General features: G+C 35.1%; 1 protein-coding gene across 4 annotated transcripts in view; it reads right to left on the reverse strand.

The window, feature by feature from the left end:
- LOC136039230 (protein O-mannosyl-transferase TMTC1-like) overlaps positions 1–22,288 on the reverse strand; it is a 327,626-nt gene that overhangs the window by 99,987 nt on the left and 205,351 nt on the right. For all 4 annotated transcript variants that reach the window (XM_065722793.1, XM_065722801.1, XM_065722775.1 and 1 more), the window contains one exon: positions 6,829–6,938. In XM_065722793.1, the coding sequence (XP_065578865.1) occupies positions 6,829–6,938 (110 nt within the window). The remainder of the gene's footprint in view (positions 1–6,828; positions 6,939–22,288) is intronic.

Here is a 22,288-nt window from a genome sequence, read left to right on the forward strand (position 1 = left end):
TCAAAGGATAACGAGTCCCAAACCCTTTGCCCTTGTAAAATTTCCTTTCATTATTTTGTTCAGAATAGTCGAAAGGTCCAATATCTATGACTCCAGGGATGAAATTATCCTCTAAGTCCTTGGGGTAAGAGTATTAATTTATGCAGTTTGGCCATTGTTTACATATCGGATTTATTATTAGGAAATGGGGAAACATTTGATGCTGGGTGTGTTTAAAAAGGCTAAGGGTATTATGGTGAGGGGAATGTTGAAGGGACATTGAACTAAATCACAAAAGATTACACGCATACATGTTATCAGAAGGACGTACTTGCACAGTTTTCGGAGAAGCTAAGGATATTAGCTTAAAATTTCAGGCCCACTACTGCTACTACTGCAACTGAAATTGCAAATTTCCATGACTAGTTGCGATTACGACTCCTCCCGACTGTGACTATTGTGACTGGACTGCGACTGAGACAGCTACAGCTTGCCACTTTGACATCTTGTAACTTCGACTGCTAGGGTCTACTTTGACAACTTGTGAGAGAGATTAGGACTACATGTGGCAGCGGCTGCAGGCGACTACGACTGTATGTGACTGTGAGTACAACAACTTACTAGCTTGATTGCAAATGGGACGACAACAACTACTTTAATATGGGAATATTTGCAAACTCAACTACCTGCAACTACAACTGTTTATGATTTCGACTACTTCAGACTACAGATAGAGGCAACTCTAACTGCTCACAACTGCTATGGGACTACTTGCTATTGTGACTTTTTGCAATTGCGAAAGCGACTACTTATTACTGTGCAACTAATACTACTGCTCCGATTTTTACTGTGACTCTGACTGCTACTGCTACTGGCATTATAACTGCTTCTAATACTACCGTTGAAATAAACAAAAAAAAAAATTCAGGTTGTCTACGTTATTCCATGATTTAAAAAGGACTTATGCGTAATTTTAAGGAATGGCTAAGATTATTCAGTTGAAAGGTTTAGTGAATAATGAATGGGATGTTGATCTAAGCCAAAAGACTCTATCCGCATCCAAGTAATGAAAGTAAGCATCTGTAATATCTTAAGAACTGTCAAAACTATTAAGTTGAAACTTTCAGAGAATGTTGGGGGATGCTTCACCCACAGGTACTAGGGGATACCGATTGTCAAGAGGGTGCACTTTCCATATCTCAGGAAAGGCTAAGATTATGAAGTTGAATATTTCAAGAAATATAATTGGTATGTTGAACTAAATCAAAGACATCTTGTGCATCCAGCTTTTCTAAATGGTGTGTCTGTAACATCTCTGGAGCTGTTAAGGGTATTAAGTTGACACTTTTGGAGAGTGTTCAGCAGGGTGTGGAAGTTGATCAGAAGTTATTATGACTTCTGCCTTTGACCCAGCAAATGTACCCAGAAGGGTGCAATTGTCAGAAGGGACTCTCTGCAATACCTAGGAACGACCAATTGTTTTTAGTTTAAATTTTCACGGAATGTTGAGGAGAATGTCGAACTAATTCAGAAGATTTAGGTGATCAAATTGTGTCAGTAATATCTGATGAGCGGCAAGGGTATTTGGTCAAATTTTTCAGGAGTAGCTGAGGAGGATACTGAAATAAATCAGAAGACGCTATTTTTTTAATCGAAAGGGTACGTCTGGTAGATTAAAAAAAACACTAAGGTATTAAGTTTGAAAATGCAGTGGATTTTAAAAAGAATGTTAGACTTATCAAAAGACAGTATGTGCAGCCAGGCTGCTAGAATGACATTTTTTCATAAGCACAATTAGCAAACGCTCAAGTCAAAGTCACAGATAAGAGAGTTTAAATATTCGAAATAGAAAGAGCTAAATGATTCCTCTGTTGTATATTTACTCTATTATTTCAGTTTCATCTATATGTAATCTTTTGAAAACCCTACTATAGAGGTTTCAAGCTCCCATCTGCAAAATGTGGAATTCTTGTCTTTTTTTGCCAGAAGAAAGACCACGGATGCATTTTTATCTGGTTTGCTGGGTTTTTTCTTCACAGGGGCGATGGTATCGAATCAAAGGTCCTAGAATACCGCAAGAGGCCTCATTCTAGCGGAAATTAAAATCCTTAATGCCTTTTTAAGTGACCAAAATGACTAGAAAAGGCCCCTCCCACGTCCCCCTTTTCCCAAAAGTCGGCCGAATAAAATTTCGAAATAACTATTTTGAACATCGTAGTTGAAAAGTTCAATAGCTATAACTTTGGAGATATAACTTTAGGGAAGGTCTTTAAGCTCCAAGATTTGCCAAATGTTTGCGTGCAGTATTTGTTATTGGGAAGTATGCACACATTTTTCGGTTTGGGGGTGTCGGTGAATTTTCTAATGGGGGGATTTCACTGGGAGGATATTCTATACGAAAGAAAGTTTCTAGGGGGGAGAAGTGAATTTTTCAGGGGAGATTATACGCTGGGTGAATTTTCTAGATTTCTTATACAATTTTTTTTTGTCTTACTTTCTCTTTGCTGACTTAATTTTACATGTTGAGATTTTAAGGGTAATTGTTCGGGGTAAATTTTTACCAAAATTGAATTGCCTATAGCAGTGGTTCTCAAACTATGATACGTGAACTCTTTAGAAGTATCCCCTCAATACCTTTAGAATGAGTCCTAGTCGCTACTCTTTTCTTCCTTTAATTATTAAAGATGACGAAGAAGTTTAACGCCGATTCCCTCAAGACGCAAACGTTTTTAAATCTCTTCAAGAGGCAAGTGCTTGTTACATAGTAGGGGATGTTTTCTAAAAGATGCAGGTGTATATCACATAACTGGAGTTGAGCATGACGTAATCTCGCGTGACTTGGTGGGTCATATGATTTACTTCAATATTATTTTTGCATCGGGAGGAGAAGCAAATACATCTTTTTTTTAAGTGAAGATGAAATATTTCTAAAAGGCATTGTAGCAATGAACGCTGACAAAGAGAAATATTTGAATTACGAAACAAGTATTAATGGGTACCTGAATGGAAACGTATGCGTGCGATGCCATGACAGTAAGGTGTTAAATTGCATTGAAATAAAAAAAATTCAACATTACTAGTGGTAGTGGATATTCAAGAGTAACATTACCGGGGAAGTTAGTGTTGAAAGAGAATTCAAAACTAAGACTTTTAGTTGATGACAAAGACCAATTTCTTGCTGCTGGTAACATATTACCTGTTGAAAGATCTTATCACCATCCTCCAACTATAACCATTAAACGAAAGGTAAAAAGAAAACTGTTTTACCCCCGCAACGTCATGCAACATATCAAAAATGCTACTTCTATAAACATAGTATGATAATACATATTGAAATTGCTGGTAAAATGAGATGGAAACTAGGGAAGATTATAAGTAAGAAAATTAAAGATGAATTGATGAAAAACAAATTCCAGGCAAACTTTAACAGTGAGAATGATAATTTATCAAGGATACACTCATTAGGATGCATTCATTAGTTGCAACGTCATGCAACACATCTTATCTAGGTACCGAAAATGTTGCCTTTGTAAACATAGTATGATAATAGACATAGAAATTGTTGGTAAAATAAAAAGGGAACTAGCGAAGATTATCAATAAGGAAATTAAAAATGAGTTGATGAAAAACAAACTCCATGCAAATGTTAATCGTGCCAGTGATACTTTATCCGAGGATACATTCATTAAACCATGAATCACTATGTAAAGAAAAACGAACAATGTTTTTCTCGTTAGATATTATAGTTGGTAACACTCCTATCTAGAAGGTGCCAGTAGTGACCAGCTTGATCGGGTACCCAGGCTATAGGATGATGTAGAAAAAATACAAAAAATCTTCATTCACACTTAGCCTATAATCGGTAGTGAGAGTGTCAGGATGAAAATGAATAAAGTGGACGGACAGAAAATTATAAGAAATCTTGTTACTTTGGAAAAATATTTAATTCTACATGATCATTTTCAAAGATTGTCGGTGCAGAAGAGAATCTCCACTAAGAGAATAATTGACCTGATAATGAAAAATGATTCTCAGTCTCTTGACTATTGTTTGAGACTTATGTGTCGTGGTCCCAAGGCTTTTAGTCAAAAAACAACTGTAGATTATGCAATCGATATAAACTGGATTGAGGATACACACTGCAAATTAAAGACTGTAATTCCTGTCTTGGAGAGATCTGTGATTCCCACACTAGAGGTTTCCTACGATCCAACTATCACTATGATAAATATGATCAATGGGATAATACTTGCCTAGGCATGGTTACAAAAAAAACCCAAACGTGATTTTAGTTTGCTTTTAAGAGACTGGTGTCGTCGTGGTTTTAAATTGTTTTAGAAGGAAGAAACTGGTCTATGCTTTAATTACTGTCATAATAAGAGAGTCTGTTTTTACAACTTCGCTGTGAAGATACGGGCTAGTATAATTATAAATCTACTGATTTTTATTTGGCTGTTATAGAAACTGATTCTTTATATGAGAATTCTGTGTGTGGAATTACTTTGAATAAGAAAATTGAAACACCTAAATTTTATAATATGAATCAAAATAAAATTATCGATTTTACAAAGGGGTATAATAAAAATGAAGTCTAATTATATCGTAGAATATGTGATCCTGACTTTGCATGCCAAGATGAATACAAGTTGAATCCTGACGAGCTGCCTCCACTTATCATTAACGATGCTTAACTATACGTGGAAGAAGAAATCTAAAGAACACAGAATTTTGTACTTAAAAGTTTTATTAATAAACAAATTCACACACATTTCAGTGATTTTAACTTTTTGTAATTCATAGTAGTAAAAACCGCCAAAACTTTTGTCATCTATCATATCATGCAGACAGTATATTACAGGTTAAGTGTTTTTGAAAGATTTGGAAACCTTAAAAAGTTCAAAGGATGACAAGTAATTCCCCATTTTAAAATATTACTTGTTTCATTGATTCGAACTGTATCACCAACATTAAGTTTCCTCTTCCTCACAAACGTTTTGTTGGGATATTGTTTACGAAAAATGTCAAGTGTACTGTTACTGTGATGAATTTCAAGAGGACTATGATGGGACAAGGATCGATGAGAATGTTGATTATAAATAATTTTGCAGCCCCATGATGAAATTGAATTTGTCCCCTCCCCCCGGCCATCAGAGCTTACACACATTGTAATAAAATTCCACCATGAGTTGTTTTGAAAATTCTAAAATTGCACTGCAATGTTTTTATTTAAAATTACATTTCTTTTTTCCTATGTAAAAGAAACATATTGAAGTCTATGATCAAGGACGATGTGAAATTCAGATCTGCAGTGCTTCAGCCACGTTCTTTTGGGTGCGTCACAACGTTACAACAACTCCTATGGCACAAAATTAGCTTAAAGATTGTTTTTTTTACCTTTGTTTTTTATTCAGATCGTTTACTGTCGAAGGTGTAAATAAACGTCTTCATATATTGCTTTTGATTAAACTGGAGGGCTCTATCAAGCTTTGTAACCTTGAAACCGTTGGCCAGCATCCACTGTAGAAGAACATGATGTAAAATGATATTCTGCTTTTGACGAAAGTAGGCAATAAGCTTTAGTTTTGAAGGTGTCTAGTGCTTACCCCCATCCTCTACCAAAGAATTATAATAGGGACTCAATGAGACTCTAGGCACCGGTCTATTTATGCATTGGAAAACAAAGTCCTTTAGCAAGTCATGAAATTTCACTGGTATTTCACCATCATTTTCGAAAAACCACCCTTTTGGTCCATTCTCCTCAACAGGAGAATTATCAGAGTAATTTGAAGAACAAGGATTGTCCAGCCTTTTGTGATTCCCACTCGGAAAAGTGTACTGAGACACTACCAAGGGATAAAAGGAATTCATATCGAGAAAAAACCACATTCAAATTTACACCATTGCGTTGTCCAGTCGGATCGGTTTCCAGGAAACGATCCCCATGAAAAAAATACTCCCTCATTGATCTGTTTACGAATAATTGCTGACCCACGTATTTGATCAGGCATATTTCTCCTTTACTGATTTTAAAGATTTAATCCATCATTAGATGAGGAGAAAAATAATGCCCCAAATCACACCCAAATTCCTCATAAATTTTGTCCGTGTTTTAACAGAATATATCAAACAACGTCAATTCATCACTTTCCAGGTACATTTTACAGTAATCCTCCTCATTTTTATACCCTACCACGGCCCAAACTTTTTAAGCAAAGTCATAGTCGGCAGTGGTGCATTGGCGATCGTGAAGTAGATCAAAAAACGCTTCAATGGGTGGAAACGAGCGACTTTAGCATTTGCTGCTTATATTCTCTGAGAAAGCTGCAGTGAAGGAGCTTAATTTTTAGAAGCTTGTCGACAAGTTTGCAAAAATGAAGCAAAGAAGATATCCATTGCTAAAGTAACTGTACGTAACTTTCTGATTTATACTGTAAATGTTGCATTTTGGTACTGTTTTTGGTCCATAAATAAGCTGCAAAATGCTAACCCCAAAGGTATTACGGTATATAAAGGTGAGTTCAAAAATGTTAAAATTTTTTAGGCTGATGGTGGTCCAAAGTCGATATTTGGCCCCCCTAAGATTTTCAGATGTGGCGCCAATGGTGACTGCCTCCTCCCTGATCCGTTTTGGACCATAAAAAGGATATGATCAACCTCAAAGCAAATTGATCAGTCCAAAATCCGTCAATGACTATTCATTCTATGCAACGATACCAAGAAATACGATTGATTGTAGAGACACAAGAATCTTCATTCATAGTGTACGCCATTACGTTTCAAATGATTATAGAAATACCATGCATATTTTGTACAGTTGTTTTGTAAAAGAAAAAGTTATTAAGTTCTCACCTTGGTAAGTAGAGTAGCCTTTCTGCAAGAACAAATCCTACCGGAGCTATTAAATTCGTTGCAGGTAAAAACGGCACTACCATTGTCAACAAGCACCAAATTTCAAGAGGCTGCAATTGAAACGATGGTTAATAAAAAGTACAAGTACAAACTATATAATCATTCAACCCCAAATTGTAATTTTTCAGTACCTGTTAAACCTGATTTCTTCTTTATTTGAATAGAACTTAAGGAGAAAAAATTCAGAAATCTGTTAAGTAGGTCAATCCATCATTTCATTTTGAGAAACAAGTCGTTTTAAAGCACTTCGTATGTCAACGACTGCTGTTCAAAACAACGGTTTTAGACTTTGTTGGTTTAATATTTTGATACCAAACAAACATACCAAACAAAAAAAAAGTGGTTCCACTCTCAATTTTTTGATGCGTGGGGACTATAGAAGTATAGGGTGGTAAAACTAGCTCTTGATGGCTCAGATATCCCCCTGTGTTTTTGCAATTATGCATTAGGATCTGAGAACTGTGGAATAATGAAATGCAGTCTTTCTTGTTTATTTTTTTTGCGGGATGTTGTCAGTCTGTCAGCACCAATGGAGATTTAAACAACCGGTCTGGTTTACCTTGAGCACCTTCTTTGGCTCTTTTCAGCCAGTCAAATCCTATTGGTGACCATGTCTTTGGAAAACTGTCAAGGGCTCTTTGTCTATTTATCGCATATTCCTTCTCTGCCCACCTGGTCCCCAACAAAATAAAAGAAGGGCTTACAGCTCAGTAACTTTTAACAAGTTTTACCTTATGCCTAAACTAGGTTTTATCATGAATATTTTTTTCTTATAATATTTGAAATTTACTCTGGTTGGCCACATCACAAACTTATTGACTAAAAATAACTGGAGTGGAAATTGTACTTGGGGCCTGTTTAGTAGAATGAATCAAATTTTCACTTTCATTAGTCGGTGTTTCGTAGGTGTATGACAAGGTTAAACAAATTGCAGATTCATTTGATTCTGACCTCAAGTCAACTCTGTAATGACTTTTTGCATAGCAGCAGTTGCTTCACAAGCCCGTGTAGCCACTCTCTTTTGCAGCCCCCAAGTAGACCTGCGTTGCCTGTGCAACGGGAAGTGTTGCAGCAACTGTGCCCTGTTCCTTAGGGCACATTTGTGGAGCAACACGTGCAACTGTGCCCTACGGGACACAGTTACGGAGCAACAGTCTCCATTGTGTCCTTCAGAGGACATTTTTCTAATGCGGCTTCGATTGTTATCTTGAAGCATCTTTGATATGGTTTTATTTCGAGCTCCTACTAAACTGAGTTTGGTAAAATGTTTAGCTGGTCCAGAAATAAACGAGAATAACACAATAACTCAGTTGACAATTCTGAATATTTATAGGAGATAAACCAGAATTTCTTTACATAATTTAAACTAGAGATCAAATTTAACTTTTAGAATTTGTCCTATACAAATTAAACCACAGTTTGCACTACATGAATAATGACAACCAAGAAACTAAAATAAGAAAAAGTTCAAATATCAAATACAGCAAAACTTAAATTGTGGTAACTGAAATATGTGACTGCAACACCACACTTAGACACATCGCTATCCGTATACACGTGGTCGATGATTGTTCCATTCTTTGTGGTTGACTGTCTGATCAACTGTTGATACCCTAATCAAACAGTTCGTGGTAACGAACTGTAGTAAGGAGCGACCCGGCTCAATAGTAAACGAAACTCTAAAAAACTGAATTTCGATGCTAAAAGATATATCAAAAGAATCGGATTTTTATGCTGATTTCAAATATATAAGTTTCATCAAGTTTAGTTATTGTCATCAAAAGTTACGAGCCTGAGAAAATTTTCTTATTTTGGAAAATAGGGGGTAACACCCCCTAAAAGTCATAGGATCTTAACAAAAATTACACCATCGCATTCAGCGTATCAGAGAACCCTATAGAAAAATTTCAAGGTCCAATCTACAAAAATGTGGAATTTCGTAATTTTTGCCAGAAGACAAATCACGGGTGCGTGTTTATTTGTTTTTTGTTTTTGTTTTTTTCCCAGGGGTCATCGTATCGACCAAGTGGTCCTAGAGTGTTGCAAGAGGGCTCATTCTAACGGAAATGAAAAGTTCTAGTGCCCTTTTTAAGTGACCAAAGAAATTGGAGGGCACCTAGCCCCCCTCCCACTCTCATTTTTTTCCCAAAGTCAACGGATCAAAATTTTGAGATAGCCATTTTGTTCCGCATAGTCGAAAACCATAATAACTATGTCTTTGGGGATGACTTACCCCCCACAGTCCCTGGGGGAGGGGCTGCAAGTTACAAACTTTGACCAATGTTTACATACAGTAATGGTTACTGGGAAGTGTACCGACGTTATCAGGGGGATTTTTTTGGTTTGGGTGTGGGGTTCAGGGGAGGGGGCTATATGGGAGGATCTTTCCTTGGAGGAATATTTCATGGGGGAAGAGAAATTCAATGAAAAGGGCGCAGGACTTTCTAGCATTACTATAAAAAAACAATGAAAATATAAACATGAAAAAGTTTTTTCAATTGAAAGTAAGGAGAAGCACTAAAACTTAAAAAGGAACAGAGATTATTACGCATATGAGGGGTTCTAAAAATACTTTATCATAAAGAGCGAGGTATTTAGGAGGAGATAAACACTTCACTCTTTATGCTAAAATTTTTTTAAATAATTTCAACTATTTATTCTACGGCCTTTCTGATTCAGGGGTCATTCTTAAAGAATTGGGATAAAACAAGATTTAGTGTGAAGAGCGAGGTATTAACGAGGGGACCAACCCCCTCATATATATAATCAAATATATAAGAATATAAAAGTTTGTTACGTAAGTTAATTCTTAAGTTACGTATTTTTTTTTACTGATAAAAACGTTCGTTAAAAATAAAAGATCTAGTTACCTTTTTAAGTAACCGAAAAATTGGAGGGCAACAAGACCTCCTTCCCCACCCCTTATTCCTCAAAAACGTCTGAACAAAACTAAGAGAAAGCCATTTAGCCAAAAAAAGAATTAATATGCAAATTTCATTTTAATAATTTATGTACGGAGAGCCAAAATCAGTCATGCATTAATTAAAAAACTTTCAGAAATTAAATAAAAAAAATAAGTTTTTTTAAATGAAAGTAAGGAGCGACATTAAAACTTAAAACGAACAGAATTTACTCCGTATATGAAAGGGGCTTTTCCTCCTCGACACTCCGCTCCTTGCGCTAAAGTTTGATTCTTTCTCGCAACTCTACTTTTTAAAACAATAAAAAACTATAGTGTAAGGAGCGGGGTGTCGAGGAGGAAAAGCCCCTTTCATATACGGAGTAATTTCTGTTCGTTTTAAGTTTTAATGTCGCTCCTTACTTTCATTTAAAAAAACTAATTTTTTTTATTTAATTGCTGAAAAGCCGAAACTATGTTTCCTTTCGCTGCATCAACGTTAAAGTCACCTGCTACGATGACTCTTTTACAATCAAGTTTTTTTTTCAAGTCCACAATATGTCCAACTTCATTTTGTAAAACAGATTCCGATGTACTCGGTGGTTTGTACATGTTAACAATCAATATGTTTTTTTAAGAGTTTTCTTAAACTGACAGACCACTACATGACAGTCATACTGAATTGTCGTTCTGTCTTCAGTAAAAAGTACATCGAAATCAGAATTCTTGAACAGTGACAACAAACCTCGATTTTTGGAAAACGAACTAGAGGTTCTGTACACTGTATAACTTTCCATCCAAATGTGATCTGACAGGGTGTCGAATGTTTCCTGAAGCAAAATAATTGACGACTTGTCAAAACCAGTGATCTTTTGGAGATCTTCAAAATGGGCGCTGACCAACTGTATGTTCAACTGGAGCAGCAGAAACTGGCTGTCGGAGATTTCAAGATTCGATAGTGTACTGAACTGACCCATCGGAAATGTTGCCATGTTCTCCAATGTATCTTGTACAGCAGTATCAGAATACATTGCACTTGGCAAAAATTGGCAAAATTGGAAATTGCTCCGAGGACATGACAGCACTTCTAAATAGAAAACCTACAGAAGGAATTTTATATCCGGAAAACTATTGCAAGTTCCAGTCTTATGGGATCGAGATCTGTCGAACCGCGTTGGAAAAAAAATTCTAGCTGGCCCAGAACCGTAGTTACCTCTAGAACGTCGAAACTTCGGAAATTATTTCTAAGAGAACGAAGCAACTTGGTATAAAGAACACCTCACTTCTTCTTGCATAACTTTCATAGCACTACTCGATAAAAATAAAATAGACATCAAAATCGAAAATTTAAGAAAATTTCAAAAAATCGGAACGAGATTGACTTTTCCGGAATTATTTCCGGGAAATCTGTAAGAGCTACGGAATTTCATGCTTCAGTTCTCGAAAACATCAATAAAAGTTCTATATGAGTTCATAATTATTTTATCTCTAAAACGTTTACTTCCGAAACTAGGGCCGTCTTAAATTGACGCCAATTCGAAGTATTATGTTTCGAGACGGACATTTCGGGAATTATTTCCGGGAAATCTGAAAGAAATACGGAAATAACGTCTTATAGTTTTCTGCTTAATTTTTGATGGTCTAAACTAGGAAAATATAAAACAAACCAAATTCACCAAAAAATTTAAATTGCCCCGAGGGCATGACAAAACTTCCAAATAGAAAAACCCAAAGAAGGAATTTTATTTCGGAGAAACTATTGCAAGCCCCAGTGGTTAGGAGATCGAGACCTGTCGAACCGCGTTGGAAAAAAAAATCTAGCTGGTCCAGAACAGAAGTTACCTCTAGAAGGTCGAAACTTCGGAAATTATTTCTTAGAGAACGAAGCAACTTGGTATATAGAACACTTCACTTCTTCTTGCATACTTTTCATAGCACTACTCGATAAAAATATAAGAAACATCAAAATCGAAAATTTGAGAAAATTCCAAAAAAAATCGGAACGAGATGGACTTTTCCGGAATTATTTCCGGGAAATCTGTAAGAGCTACGGAATTTTGTGCTCCGGTTCTCGAAGAGACAAATGAAAGTTCTACATGAGTTCAGCATAACTGTATTTCTAACAAGTTTATTTCCGAAGCTAGGGTCGTCTTAACTTGACGCCAAACATCAAACGCAGAGTTTCTAAGAAAAAAACGGTTTATTTTTTTTATGGAAAACTGTTAGAAATTTTAGGAACTTCTCTGGAACTTTTTTACTCTGTTTCACGTTTCCCTTCCCTCTGAAAAATCTCAAATTTTTAACTCTTACCACTTCGGAGCTACAGGTCGCTGATCACGGTAAAAAAAAAAAAAAAAAAAAAAAAAAAAAAAAAAAACTACGAAAGCAGTAGTGTTGCTCCGCAACACAATTAGACGTTATTGACAACACTAAATGCCTAAGGTTTTCGACAAATCCCCCACAGTCACAGAGTCAATATAATTGATCGACCAATGCCTATTTGATGCTCGTAAAGTCGGTTTTAAGCTGGATAATTCTTACGTCAAGAAGATGCAATATTAGAATTTCATCAATGTGGCCGAGTAGCACATTGTCATCTGCATAATCCATATTATTGGGTATAAAGGCATAATTAATTTGGTTAACTGCCATTAACCCCAAAGCATTGGTCATTCCCACTGAAACTCCAAATTTTGAGGCTTTGAGTTTAGGAACTCATGCGTTCTTAAGCTCCCCTGCTTCTTAGAACCCCGGCAGTTTCGATGTTAACAAGGAGAACGACTATATAATACACCACTCAACCAGCTGTGAGATGCAATTTAGAAATCTCTTGTCACCTTAGTAGGGAGGGTGAGCAGTTTTTCACTTTGATGTATTGGCCAAATCTAGCAATTCCCGTGCTTACTACACTAATAAAATTGGCATCCACCAAATATGAAAGTTTCAAACAAACTACTTTGAAACTATCTCTTATACCTTACTTACACTTCGTGTGGTAACGAACTGTAAGTAAGGAGGGACTCAGCTCAATAGTGACCGAAACTATAAAAAACTGAATTTTAATATCAATAGATAAATCAAAAATATTATGTTATTATGGTGATTCCAAATATATAGGATTCATTAAGTTTAGTGTTACCCATCAAAATTTAAGGACCTAAGAGAATTGGCCATCACATTCAGGGTATCAGAGAACCCTACTGTAGAAGTTTCAATCTCCTATATATAAAAATCTGGAATTTTGTATTTTTTTTAGAAGAAAGATCAGGGAGTATTTTTCCCCTAGGGGTATTTGTTTGGAAATGATGGTCCTACAAGGTCGAGAGAGGGTGCATTCAAACGGAAATTAAAAGATCTAGTGCCCTTTTCAAGTGACCAAAAACATTGGAGGGAAACTAGCCCCCTTCCAAGCTACTTTTTCCCCAAGGTTATCTGATTAAACTTTTGGGATAGTCGTTTTGTTGAGCATAGTTGAAAGAATGTAAATAGTCAGCATAATTGTTATTTTCAGTGTGTTTGGATTTCCGGAAAAAAAATTTCCATGGAAAGGGAAATTTCTGGAGAGATCGAGAAAACGATTAGAAGTTAGTCTTTTTAAAATGAAAGTATGCTACGGATAATTTTTCAGTCTGAATCGTCCGCGTGAAATTTTACGGCATTTTATTCGAGGATTGAACCGTCTGAAGGGAACTTGACGGGAGAGGGGGCGTATTTTACATGTTCGTAAATTGCCACGGAGGATTGTCCTGTGAGAGGGGGGGGGATTTTTCATTATGGGTGAGACAGATTTTGTGGCATTATTTGAAAAACGATCAGAAATTAAATAAATAAAAACATGTTTATTTTTAACTGAAAGTAAGAAGCAGCATCAAAACTCAAAACGAACGAAATTGTTCAGTATATATATGGGTTATCTCCTCCTCAGTACCTTGCTCTTTACGCTAAAGTATGACTGTTTGTCATATTTTTGTAAGAACGGCTACTGAAACACAAGGGCCGTTTTATTAGAATAGGAAGGCTTTTTCAAAAGTGCTAAAAGCTTTAGCGTAAAGAGCAGGATATTGAGGACGGGGGCGACTCGTTCATATACGGAAAAAACACCCCCTTAACTACCTGTTTCAAACTACTTGTTTGAAAAAAAACCAAAAAAACACCTATACTTCTATTATTAAATTAAATAAAAAAAACAAGTTTTTTTAAATGAAAGTAAGGAGCGACATTAAAACTTAAAACGAACAGAAATTACTCCGTATATGAAAGGTGCTTTTCCTCCTCGACACCCCGCTCCTTACGCTAAAGTTTTTTATTTTTTTAAAAAGTAGAGTTGCGAGAAAGAATCAAACTTAGCATCCGTTTTTTAGAGTTTCGTTTACTATTGAGCCGGGTCGCTCCTTACTATACAGTTCGTTACCACGAACTGTTTGATACCTGAACACAATTTCAAATAAATCCATTTTAAAGCAGCACCAATCTTGGGCAGTGTTTTTGACCAGTTTATTTATTCACGTTAAGACATTAATGAGGGAGTTACCTCAGTTCTTCAATCCCCCTGCTCTGCAAACTAAGGTTTTAGTGGTGCTTTATTAAAAAAAAATTGAAAGTGACAAGTATAACCAGTTGGTAGTGCGAGTGCTCAAAACATTTGAGCTAAAAATTATATTGTTAAAGTTAAAAGTGCATCAGTATACCCCTTCGTTCCTTAGGCACGAAAAGTACTTTCGACTTATTCCGTTTACCCTTGCATTAGAGGATTTGTTCTGGATTACTGAGGATGTAAATCTTACATTAGCCTAGAGAGCTGTGTTTTGAGGATGTGTGACGAGGGGAGGGGCAGGCTCCACATAGCGTAATTCGTATTCCCTTTAATTTTCAACGTCACTCTTTATATTCCCTTGAAAAATTACTTAATTTTGTCCGTGTTTCTTAATATACCCAGAGTTTTTCCGAAATATGAGGAGCAGGAAGTAACATTACCTCAAACCCCACCCTTTACATTAAATCTTAACTTTTGCATAACGATACCTCGAGAAAAGGGGCTCAATGAATGTATTTGCTTTTCAAAATCAAATATAAATAATTTGTTGTTTGTGCAATAAGAGGGGAGTTTTCCTCCTCTCGGGAACCTTATTGCACTTTTTCCCATATGCTCATTCATATGCATTCTTCCAAATGACAGGAGCCCAGGAGTTAATATTGAGTTCGATAAATTTTAATCTGGTCACTCTTTAAATTCACCCTAAGCACTTCTCATAGAAAATTAGGTCTAACCATACCCTCTGAGACTTTGAGTACCTCACCTTTATATAAACAAGTGCACTAGCCTCCACCCTAACAGCTGTTCTGCAGCTATAAACATTATTTCTATGGCATAAACAGTCTGTAATAACACTGCATCTTTCTACAGACTGCCGGTATGTTTAGGGTTGAGTCGCATACCACCACACGCCAGTACGGTTTCTAAGAGTGATAGGCTATATAAGTACCTTTCGGTAATGGTCAGAGTTTTTACTCAATACAAAAACGCTCCAAACCATTGTTGACCAAAATTACCGACTTATCGTATTATTTTTGGAGTTAGTGGTTTTAAGAATTTCTCAAGGGTTTTGAATATTGTTGTGTCTTTCATCAAAATTAAATTCTTTTTGGGATGTTTAACTCCTTTTACTAAATACAAATTTTCACGCACTAATAGCATTTGATGAGCAGGTTTAAATTAGTAAAGATCCTTAGAGGCAAATATTGTTACACCAGTGGTTTTGTCTACATTGACAAGAAACATTTTTTTTTTTAATTTCAGCTTGTTATTACAGATTTTTGATCTAGAATCTTTTAAATTTTACAAATTAATCAGGTAAATTCTATTTTAATATTCATATAACAATGTATGGGTAACCCGGAAAAAGAGCATCCATCAAAATATTTCAAAGAAGACGATGGCTCTAGAGGAACTAAGGTCTAAGGTAAGGTAAGTCAGAATGGAATGCAAGCTTTTTTTAATTATAGAAAAAGCCAAGACAGATAGTCGGATTGAGTGAGAGGCAAATCTGCATTAAAAATAAGTATTAAAAGGGCATATAAGCAACACCATAGGCAGCGCTGCTTTATCATAGCTAGTAATATCATTGATATTTGAAAGGAGCTAATTTGATTTAAATTCAAAAGTCTAGTACACTTTTTAAGAGTCAAAAGTGATTGAAGGGCAATCAGCCTTCCTCTTTAGCTAATAATTTTCCAAAAACTTCCAATCAAAATTTAAGATTGTCATTTTGTTCAGCATAGCTTAAAACCCTTATGTCTTCCATTGGCTAGAACATAATTTGCGCTTTACTGAAAAGATATTAAAAGTTTTCACTTTTGTAACTTTAATTATTGAAATATTATTAACATTTTAAGGAATAAATATAAGCATATGTTTATTAAATTGGTAGTTCTCATTCACGTGTTTTTTTTTTCAGTAAAGTGCAAATCATGTTCTGGCCTTGGGAAGGCATAGGGGTTGTGAGCCCTGTTCATGTTAATTTCTTCTCGTTTTGAGTCTGACTCGGTTATTGAGCCGTTTTTGGGTTTCATTTATTTATCGATGCAGATTTGTGGTAGTTCTACGCTTGGTAGATTATTTGATTCTATTTCTACTATTTTTTGGCTAGATGGGATTTCTAGTTTCCAGATACCAAAACACTTTCAGACACTTTATTTCATTCAGAACTCTTCACTTAGATTCTACAAAATGCACAGTAGTTAAAAAAACTGTCAGGAAATCAAGTAGCATGTCTCCTTAGGGAAATAAATACAAATCAACTTAAAAACCGTTGGTGCATTGAATTCGGTTTCCAGGACCAAACGATTTTAGTAATATTGAATAGAATTTGAGTACCCTACAGTCAAACAAGCTATTCTCTGAGGACTTTTGAAGCCATGATTCCCGAAGATAATAGGCTGAGACCGCTGACTTCCCTTCTTGTTAGTGAGACAACTTTTTATGATTTAGATGACAAAATTTCAACAAACATTCAAGTAAATTGCAAGAAAATGACAATAAGGAGAGGAAAGAATAAATAGTTCTTTCTAAAAATACAAACAAAAATTAAAAAAAAATGGAGACCAATAAAATTTTTAGCCAAGACTGTTAATAATTTTTAAACAAGTTTTCAATGATATCATAGGCAGTCCAATAGCGCTACCTAAGTATAAAGCGATGTGGGCAATATGGAATTTTGCCCAGGAATATAGTAGGAGAATCTGCTCACAATGGAGTTTCCAATAAAGGTTTTCCTCTTCTTTCTATCTTAATATCTCATTGGTCTGAAAATATAAGAGCCCTTCTTGTTCCTCAGACGTGAAATCACACCTAGCGTAATAATGACGATAAGGGCTCTAAAATAATATTTCGTGCTCTTAAAAAGCAGATTTGGATAATTTTGGAATACATTTCTACTTTTACTTGATCTATGGAAGTTCTCCGGGTTTGGTGACTCCATACCGTTTTTCTAACACTTTTCATTGGCAAGTTCAGAAATACACTTCCTGCTACGAGAGAACTTGGGATATTCTCTTGTTTCCTCGAAAAGAAATTATAAGTATTTGAGGGCGTGGGAATGTTAACATTAAATAAGCTCGAAACAAATTCCCCTCAATAAGTCTTACTGTGGGATAAGTTTTTTCTTTATGAAAATAATAGGAATCCATGCATAAGATCGAATTAAATCAATCTGTATTTTCTAGGAATGGCTTAGCAGACCTTCCTAAGCTATGCCAGAACATACAATGGTTTCTTATACACTAAAAGATTAGCCTTTCAGCATTAATTAAATTCGAGCATAGATTTGGCTAGGTTCATCCCTTCCTTATAAGCTCTCTCCCAGCGTCAGTAAAAACAAGTTCACGTCACTCCTGTGTGTTAGTTTTCTAAACAGTTCAAAAGACATGCCAGACAAGCTGTTATTGTTTTATAGTAAATTTAATTCCTTTGGATATTATTTTACAACATACCTGTTTTAAATGTTTCACCAAAAAGGATAAGGTTTACCAATCTACTGCTTTTTTTTAATAAAAGCCTAGATGTAGCAAGAAATTGCAAAAGTGATTTCCAATACAATATTGGCTGAATAGTTTGAACAGTGGAATATATTGACAGGCACACACAAAAAATTGATGTAAGTACTCGATATAGGCAAGGTGATATTAGTGAAGGGAGTAATTTAGCCCAAAGGACAAAGACATGAATAAAATTATGGTCCTGAATGTCATTTGTTGGCACGAACTTTTTCAAGGATTTTAATACCAAATTCCAACCAAGAGGAGCCAGGGTCCCATTAATTGAGAATGTAACCAAGTTAAAAAATCCAGGCTCTTAGACATTTTGTTTATTACAGTTGTTATATCCTGTCAATTTTTACAATTGAGGCTTCCAATCCGGATTTATAACATGTTAATCTGTACAGTTGAGGCTTCCAAATCTCGAGGCTTCCAACCCTGCGATTACATGGTCATCGATGTGACGGATTTTTGAATGGAAAAGTCAATTATAGAAACCTTTGTGTTAACATAATTTCTCTTTTTCATTTTTTTTCAGTATTCTTGTTAGAAAACAATAGTTATATGAAAGAAATAAACATTATGAAATCTGGCTTTCCGTACACTCAATTTATCGAAGAAATTTGTAACAATATCCTAAGCCCCTATTGCATACCACGTTAAGCCCCTAGCGTACAACTAGTGGCACACATTACTGTTGGAAGGTACCGATTTATGACAGTTTAAACTGTAAAATATGGTATAACTCATTTTAAAATTTTGCATGACTAGGCATACTTCAGATTTTCCCCTTTCCCTTATTACAGAAAAAGAACGAATCAAAAGGGTAGCCAACCGTAAATTACAGTAAAGACTTGGTTTTCCATCTTTTAACCTTAAACAGCGGTGTACACATCGTTGTCAATTGGGAGGGAGGAGGGAAAGACGTCTGCCCCTTGATAACCCTTATATTTTGGAAATATCTTTTTTTGCGGGGTGGGGGTATATTCATTGGAAAGTCCCTTTTTGTATTTTCACCGATTTTTTTAAACGACAAATTTGCCCCCCCCCCCCCATCCCTCTGAATTTTGAAAGATTAACTTTACCCCCCTCCTAAATATCTGTTAATTGATTCCACTGTGTGTATGGAAATAACCCAAATCATTAAATAATTTCTCTCTCTTCCTTTGCTAAAATCATTTGAAGCTTCAGTGGTAAGACATTTTTAAGCAGTGCCTAATTTTACGTCACATAGCTTTGTATTGGCTCTTCTTTTCTTTTTTCTTCAATGAACCTGACTTCGTTTTTTCTAGACCGTTCTTTAGACACTATTTATTTTTTTTATTTTTTTTTTCTGATTTTAGTTACGAGTTTTAGTAACACTCTTAATGGCTGTAAACCTGAATATTATCTCTACCAAATCTCTTTTTTGAGGAATCTTTGTCAGTTTCAAAAGAGATATCGTTTATGGTTGAGTAGATTGGGGAAATAGAAACTTGCAGATGAGAAAGGGATTTATTCTAATTACATTTTTCCATCTGTTCGATCTGTCAGTTCCAATACTGATGAACATTCTATCTGCTATTCCTCTTCCTAGGAACAAACATCCTATCGAAAAGTGAAATCAAGCTAAAAGATCGTGTCAGTATTGGAAACAAAAGGAAGGAATAAGTCTTCAATGGCTCAATAGAAAGTAATATTAGGCAAAAAAGGTATACAACAAATAAGAAGTAAAACTGAATTAAACTTACGCTTAAAAATAAACTCTAAGGATTTCGGTAAAGAAAGTAGGATTTCAAAAGATATAATTTTAGAATAATAAGATGAACGTATTCAGGTAATTAATAACGTAAAATCAAGACAAACTTGAAAAATTTCAGATCTATAAAATTAATTAAAATATATTACTAAGTAGATAAAAGTGTTTGATTTTTAATATTCAGCTCGTGTTAATGACTTAAGGAATAAAATTTATTAAAAAGGGGATTTTTTTAGGGCAAAATATTTTCAATTAGTTTGAGCATAGCTTGTAAGCGTGTTAAACCAGGTGTCACCGTGTTGAGCATTACATTTAATTGAAGATGTAACCTTTTATAGATTATTAAAACATATTCGCCCGGAAATTGAAGAACCTGGCCAGACATTCGAAGAAAATAAAACTTTGACGAAGAATCTCTTTTAACTTCTACCCTACCTACTGGATTAATTTGAACGAACTTCCAGATAAATTTTAGAGGCTCTGCTCACGTTTATTTTCTTATTTTTGGAAGCAATAATATTTCTAATTTTATCAAAAATTCCTATGTCTTGTTACAAATGCAGGTAGCTAATTTAGTGGTGGACGCATTTGGCAGACATATAGCGGTTTGAATTTTAGTTTGCTTTTTAGTTTTCATTTTCCTTCAACATTCGAAAAGAAGATAAGTCAATAAGACGCTTAAATTTACTATATCCTCTAAACCAAGCTACTTCAGAGCAATTTCGTTTATTTAAAGAGACACATTCGAAAACTTTTATCAAACAATTCGTGGTAACGAACTGTAGTAAGGAGCGACCCGGCTCAATAGTAACCGAAACTCTAAAAAAACGGAATAGTTACATCAAAAGAATCGCATTTTTATGCTTATTTTAATTACATAAGTGTCATTATATATATATATATATATATATATATATATATATATATATATATATATATACGGGTCTTATCTTTCAGTTTTTTTATTGTTCTAAAAAGTAGAGTAGTGAGAAAGAGTCAAACTTTAGCGTAAAGAGCGGGACGTTAAGGAGGGACAACCACTTTCATATATGGAATAATTTCTGTTCGTTTTATGTTTTAATGTCGCTCCTTACTTGCAGTTAAAAAAACTTGCTTTTTTATTTAATAGTCATGAAAAGACTACAATACAATGTGCAAATCAATAAGGATTTTTCTTTCGTGAGATTTAAGTATTCCTCTGCTACAGGAATTTGCTTAGGATTACAGACAAACTTGAGAAGATACGGAGCACGGACACAATTTATGGAGCGTATTTGTTTGTTAAGGGCTAAAAATCTATTGCAGCAATTAAAGCTATACGTCATTTGGACAAAACCTCCTGTTTGTAATGTTTTAAAATGAAAGTTGCTTCAAAGTTATTTTTTTGGGTCATAAGTAATCCAGAAACAACCGTATTTCAAGTTGATACAAAACATCTTTTATATTTTAATTTAATGGACTTTAATGAGAAGAAAGGATTCTTAATAACTTAGTAGATACTTTGTTCCTGTTATATTCACTTTTTTATTTAACAGTTCGTAGCAACGAACTGTACGAAAGGAACGACATGGCTCAATAGTTACCAAAACTCTAAAAAACGAAATCTTGGTATCAATAAATATATCAAGAGAATCGGCTTATTATAATGATTCCAAATGTGTAAAATTTATTAAGTTTAGTTTCACACAAAGAAGGCTAGGAGCCAGAGAAAGTTTGCCTGATTTTCAAAAAAGAAAGAAACGCCCCCTAAAATTCAAAGAATCTCAGTGAAAATCATACTATCAGATTCAACGTATCAGAGAATCCTACTGTAGACATTTCAAGCGCCTATCTGCGAAAATGTGGAAATTTGTGAAAAATGTGGTATTGAGGAGGGGACGACCCCCTCATATATGTAATAATTTCTGTTCGTCTTAAGTTTTAATGTTGCTCCTTACTTGCAGTTGAAAAGACTTGTTTCTTTTAAACATAATTTCTGATTGTTTTTTTTTCAACCTTAATTTCTGATTGTTTTTTTAAATAATGCTAGAAAATCCAGCGCCCTTCCAGGAAAATATCTTCCCCCGTGACAAATTCCTCCATGGAAGTATCCTTCCACGTAATCCCTTCCCCCAAACACCAGAAAAAAACCCTTGAAAACGTCTGTATACTTCCCAATAACTAATATTAAATGTAAACAATGGGCAATGTTCATAACTTGCAGCTCATCCCCCAGGGAATGTGGGTATTAAGTCGTCTTCAAAGACATATTCAGCAAAGATGACTATGCTGAACAAAATGGCTATCTTAAAATTTTGCTCAGGTGACTTTGGTATAAAAATGATCGTGGGTGGTGGCCTAGTTAGCCTCCAATTTGTTTGGTCACTTATAAAAGACACTAGAACTTTTAATTTCCATTAAAATGAGCCTTCTTGTGACATTCTAGGACCACTGGGTTGGCACGATTACCTCTGGGAAAAAAAGAAACAAAACAAATAAACAAGCATCCATGATCTTTCTTCTGGCAAAAAAAACAAAATTCCACATTTTTGCAGATAGGACCTTGAAACCTCTACAGTAGGGTTCTCTAATGCTTTGAATATGATGGTGTGATTTAGAAGCGTTAGAATCATTAAGATTCTATGCCATTTAGGGGGTGTTTCTCCCCTTTTCTGAAAATAAGGCAAATTTTCACAAGCGCATAACTTTTAATCGGTAAGACTACACTTGATGAAACTGATGTATTTAAA

This window comes from Artemia franciscana, chromosome 2 (genome assembly GCF_032884065.1).
Source record: "Artemia franciscana chromosome 2, ASM3288406v1, whole genome shotgun sequence".
In the NCBI taxonomy this organism is placed as follows: Eukaryota; Metazoa; Arthropoda; class Branchiopoda; order Anostraca; family Artemiidae; genus Artemia; species Artemia franciscana.